The following is a 5,409-nucleotide window of genomic DNA, read 5'->3' as shown; positions in this document are numbered from 1 at the left end:
TCACGGAAACTCACGATCGGATGCAAAACCAATCTGAGCTTCCGCCGACTTTGGTGACTACAAATTAAAATAAAACAATTGCTTTTTATATTATATCGATCAAAAATTCATTTCTTAACCTCCAAACATTGTCTTTTCGAAATGTCTTTGGGCTTGTCGAGCCAATTTTCATGACACCCGAACCAACCTCTCTCTCTCTCTCTCTCTCCAAGAACATCTTTCTAACTTTTAGACTTAAAGACTTTAAGCTTTCTGACAGAGTTAACTTTACTTTTCATCGAAATGGTATTTTAGTGACCACGATCATAAAAAAAAAATCCTACTCCTAAATGAATTTTTGTACTGATATATGGTACATATGTACATTGGATTCTTTTGGCATACATGTGTTATACATGTACTGACTCAATGGCAAATGTATATAATTATATACCATATATCAAACATCATATATACAGTACGTTGTTGATTAGTTATTCTGAGTAATGATATATTTACACAAACAAGAAAACCCCCACATTTGACTACATTCTTTGATCCACCACAATATGCACTCTTCCCGCCAAAAGTGAAATAAAATGAAAGTAGAAAGGGGCGTTACTCCTTAGAAAACTGAAAGTAGTCTTTTTTTTCACACGACTCGAGCATCAACGTATGCGTGGCACAAGCAATGAAACCTGTATGTTTTACAGCTTACTTTTTATCTTATATTGGCATGTAAGACTCGCGTACAGCAATGCTTGGACAGTGAGAATGAACGAAGTCGGCCATGTCAGAAGTCCTCTAGTGAGAGCTGTCTATCTTCGAATGAAAGAGGACGAGAGACAACGGAATGACGACCATCAATATGTAGGCATTGTTTGTGGCATGTTTATTTATAAAATAAGACAAGGAACAAATGTATATAGAGCAATAACGGACAACACACAAAATTCGAACGTTAACACGTATTCCAGTAGCACTTTAATTCACGATTTCTACTCAAATAACTCATCATTTATGACTGTCTAACATGGTCATATAAGGAGTCTCTGATTATTTCAATATACTCTAACTTTCTAATTTCCTATCCTCTTATAAGATGGCCAATTGTTATTTCAATCCACCCTAACCCTAACTGCCCAACTGGTATACCAAATATGTTTCCTTTAGTCACACCTCAACCAATATCTCAGCAAAAACAAAACATCATGTCTTAAATTTCAAAATAGGATGTATTTTTTGATCTAATCAACAATATTTCACACAAAAACAGAGCTGCTGTAGTGCTTTTTTTTTTTTTTTATAACAAACCAAGTATTTGATCAGACTATAGCTTAGGTTATCATTAATTGGCAGTTTACTGTTACTAAATGGATTGGCCTTGTGCTGATAGAGCTAGTGTAAACAGAACTTAATGTGACCAATGATTTTAAGAGCCAAACTAATCTTCATGTGGTATTTGATCAGACTGCAGTTAAAATTGATTTGCGTTGTGTATTTAATGGCTTTGTCCCTGCAGTGGTACAGCTTTGACAGGGCTAAAGTGACTGATGATGTATGTGAGCGCTTCATTCAGTTCCATCAAGATGAAGAGACCCAGCAATTCCTGTCCAATTGCTACGAGAAGGCAGACTGGCTATTTACACAGCTTTATTATTCAGTGGCCAAGTCCGTCCTTGGATGGTTTATGACCAGCACTTCAATTAACGGGTAAGCATATGGTCACACTAAACTCGCTCTTAATCGAGGGGTATTTTTACTGAGTATGGCAAATATCAATTATCAAAACAAAAACATGTTTTGATAAAATGACAAACTGTTGAGGCTGCCTGACAGCAATGATTTGATTCTTTGGCACCTAAAATTTATTGCTGCTCATGTAAATGTAGTCAGTTTATTTTAAAAATTTGCAATCCATAAAGTTTTGAAATCCTGCTTTTTCAGCGGAACTTCATATTAAGAGCATTACTTGTACTTGTTCATTTTTGTCACTATAATATGGATAACACAGAACTGGCTTAATATTGCAGACTTCTGAGAAGAGGATCAATGTTTGTCTTTTCCCAGGAGCAGCTAAAGCAACTTCTTCAGATTGAGGATGGGTGGAGGGGACAAAATTTACTAGACCTAGGTACAGGCAGAGAGAGAGAGAGAGAGAGAGAGAGAGAGAGAGAGAGAGAGAGAGGGTATAGACTGGTACATGTACTATTCCAAAGGTTCTTGAACTCTAATGAGAGAGAGAGAGAGAGAGAGAGAGAGAGAGAGAGAGAGAGAGAGAGAGAGGGTATAGACTGGTACATGTACTATTCCAAAGGTTCTTGAACTAGAGAGAGAGAGAGAGAGAGAGAGAGAGAGAGAGAGCTTAATTCATTATTTATACAAACCTGGTTTCTGATTTTCAAAAATACCAGATACATGTATTTAGGATACCGGTATTGTTTATATTGTTCACAGGTGCAGGTGATGGTGAGGTGACTGACAAAATGGCCAGGTACTACAGCCAGGTGTATGCCACGGAAGTATCCTCAACCATGGTTTGGAGACTGCAAGAGAAAAATTACAAGTATAGTTTTGATTACTATTACTGTTACATTGTATTTTTAAAAAGACAGTCAAGCTGTGGAAAAACATGACTGCAAGAGAAAAACTACCATTACAAGAAACCCTGCTGTGGTCACTTGATTTTGTTTGTTGTGCACTTAGACAATGCATTTTATTTACATTGTCTCGGTCCATCCAGCTGAAATTGGGTACCGGCTTACACTGGGGGTAACCTGCGATGGACTGGTGTCCTATCAAGGGGGAGGCGATGACTCTCTCATCTGCTTAGCGCTACGGAAACTGGGGATAAGCACTGGCCTTATGCACCTTCATGGCACATAGAAGGATTTAATTTTACTTAATAATAAGGAACAAAATTGCAAGAGAAAAACTACAATTATATTATTTTAAAGACAACCAAAGTTGAGAAAAAACAAGATCAAATAGTTCACTGATGTGGGTGGAACGTGCACTTGTTACTCCTGAGTCCAATAGTTTCATTAACATTCATTAACACGATCTTATAGACAAATCAAACTTGATCTTAACAATTAACATACATACTACTGTACAATAACACTCATACAAATACATGAAGTTTGAACTTCTACATAAAGTTCAACAAATACCAAAGTTGTGAAAAACAAGATCAAATAGTTCACTGTAGTGGATGGAACTTGCACTTGTTACTCCTTAGTTCAATAATTTCCTTAACTAGATTCATTAACACGATCTTTAAGACAAATCAAACTTGATATAAACAATTAACATACATACTACTGTACAATAACACTCATACATATACATAAAGTTTGAACTTCTACATAAAGTTCAATAAAGTACAACAGCATGAATCAAGAGCTAATCACAACTACTGTACCGGAATTTTCATTAAAGTTTTGCAGCAATTGAGGGTATATCTTGTAGTTCTATGGTTTATCTGTTACATCAGTACATATTCATCTTCACGACATTTAGTTATTTACGTATACTTGAACTCAATTTCTATTACTTTCTTTGAAATAAATCATTTCGGATCATGTACCTTTCAGAATCCTTGGTTTGGATGAATGGGACAATGGAACCGTTACCTTTGATTTGATTGGTTGTTTGAACCTTCTGGATCGATGCAACAAACCAATGAGCATCCTGCATTCAATTAGGAAGGTGCTGACCCCTGGTGTTGGAAAAGCCATCGTTGCAGTGGTTCTGCCTTTCAAACCTTATGTTGAACAAGGTTAAAGCACATTACTTTATCATTAATATAGAACAATTTTATCAAGAGCTTGAACTTTGGGTAGTTGTGTCAAACAGCAGTGTGACATAGGCCTGTCTTTTTCATTGTTGGCCACTCAGCCATGGCTCATGACATTGAAATCAATATGAGCTAAGTGAGATAAGACTACGCAATCAGTGCATATCACTTTCATCCAGAGTCATTTTTAACTTGTATTGATGCAAGATTGCTTTGCTACATCCTACCAAAAGCCCAAGGTCTTTCTACATGCTAGTAGCTAGTTTCTTCCAATCTTTCTGCTTTCCAGTAGAATTGTTTGAAAACCATAACTGGATTGCAAAGATTATTACACAATTATCACTTCAGAAAAAAATTATTAATTATTTTTTTTACAAACATTCTAAACCATTTTTTTCATGGAAAAAAAAATTCTGAAATTCTATTTCATTTTGAATTTTCTCATGAAAAATTAGAGTAAGACAGGTTTTTTTTTGCCATTTCAGATTCTAAAGATCACTCGCCTGAAGAAAAACTGTTGATTCAGGGACAGAACTTTGAAGAACAAGTACAGTTCTTTATAAAGAAAGTGTTTGAACCAGCTGGATTTGATGTAGAAAAATTTAGCAGGCTGCCTTATTTGTGTGAAGGTGACCTCCATCAGTCGTTTTATTTGCTGGATGATGCAGTGTTTGTACTAAAACCGAAGTCTTGACGGAGCGTCACAGATGTGCCAACACAGATCAATTTCTAAACAAAACTGCCTTCCAATAATACATTTTTTTTTAAAAACCAAACATTCAAGCTATGAGCAATTTATCTATGTCTTCCCGATTGGCTTGAATGCTTGAAAATCCTGGTGCTTTGGCAGTACTGGTATATTACTTACCCATTATGTTACAGAAATATGTGGGATATACATATAGATAACTTATTTAACATTGCATGTCGGGCCTTTCTGCTTAGATTTAGCAGGGATATATTTACATTTATATTTTATTTCAAAGGTATATATATTGGGTATCTATGATAAAATTTTTATATGAATTTGAAAGCAAATATGCTTGTTGTGAATATTAAAACCAAACTTTCTGCTGTCAGACTGGGAATACAATAAACAATAATTTTATCTGATTAGTAAATGTATTCATCCTTGCTTTGTCCCGAATCTCCTAATTGTCTCAATTATCATGGATAGTCTGAAATAGCATCACTTGACCAATTTAAAGTGGAGTTTTTCAATGCATTATATATTTTTCATGCTGAAAATAAATAATGGGAACACAATATTGTTTAAATGAAAACTTAAATGTGTAATTTGTGTGAAAGTTATATTTTTGTGTAAGTAGTTATGATAAACGAAGCAGAGCAAAAAATGTTCATCTTAAAATATTACACCACTCATTTCTTTATATTAAACTATGATAATCTTAATTTGGATAGTAATTTTATGATTTATATGATAGGTAATTGCATTTTAATCACCAATTTTACGGGTTTTTTTTTTATCTACAACCTTTACAAATGTACTGTACATTAATAAATATGCATTGAAAAGTACACTCATCTTTTAACTGTACGTATGCAGAGTGTATTATAGGATGACTCTGTCTATTCGTTTAAAAAAGAAACCAATTCACGACTGCATCTTA

At 34.7% G+C, this 5,409-nt stretch overlaps 1 protein-coding gene across 1 annotated transcript; it reads left to right on the top strand.

Moving 5' to 3' along the window:
* Positions 1–596: 596 nt before the first annotated feature.
* On the top strand, positions 597–4,538 carry LOC105332860 (protein-L-histidine N-pros-methyltransferase). Its single transcript, XM_011435584.3, has 6 exons — positions 597–849; positions 1,502–1,692; positions 2,013–2,113; positions 2,437–2,545; positions 3,576–3,760; positions 4,264–4,538. The coding sequence occupies exons 1-6, from the start codon at positions 655–657 to the stop codon at positions 4,470–4,472; spliced, it is 990 nt and encodes a 329-aa protein (XP_011433886.2). The 5' UTR covers positions 597–654; the 3' UTR covers positions 4,473–4,538.
* Positions 4,539–5,409: the final 871 nt, after the last annotated feature.

This window comes from Magallana gigas, chromosome 3 (genome assembly GCF_963853765.1).
Source record: "Magallana gigas chromosome 3, xbMagGiga1.1, whole genome shotgun sequence".
Lineage (NCBI taxonomy): Eukaryota > Metazoa > Mollusca > Bivalvia > Ostreida > Ostreidae > Magallana > Magallana gigas.
This window is presented reverse-complemented; position numbering and strand designations above follow the sequence as displayed.

Bases quoted from the DNA above. Each gene is read 5' to 3' on its own strand.
- LOC105332860 (XM_011435584.3), top strand. From the start codon at position 655: ATGCGTGGCACAAGCAATGAAACCTGTATGTTTTACAGCTTACTTTTT. The intron at 2,546-3,575 runs GTATAGTTTTGA...TGTACCTTTCAG, and splicing joins CTGCAAGAGAAAAATTACAA to AATCCTTGGTTTGGATGAAT. The intron at 3,761-4,263 runs GTTAAAGCACAT...TTGCCATTTCAG, and splicing joins CAAACCTTATGTTGAACAAG to ATTCTAAAGATCACTCGCCT.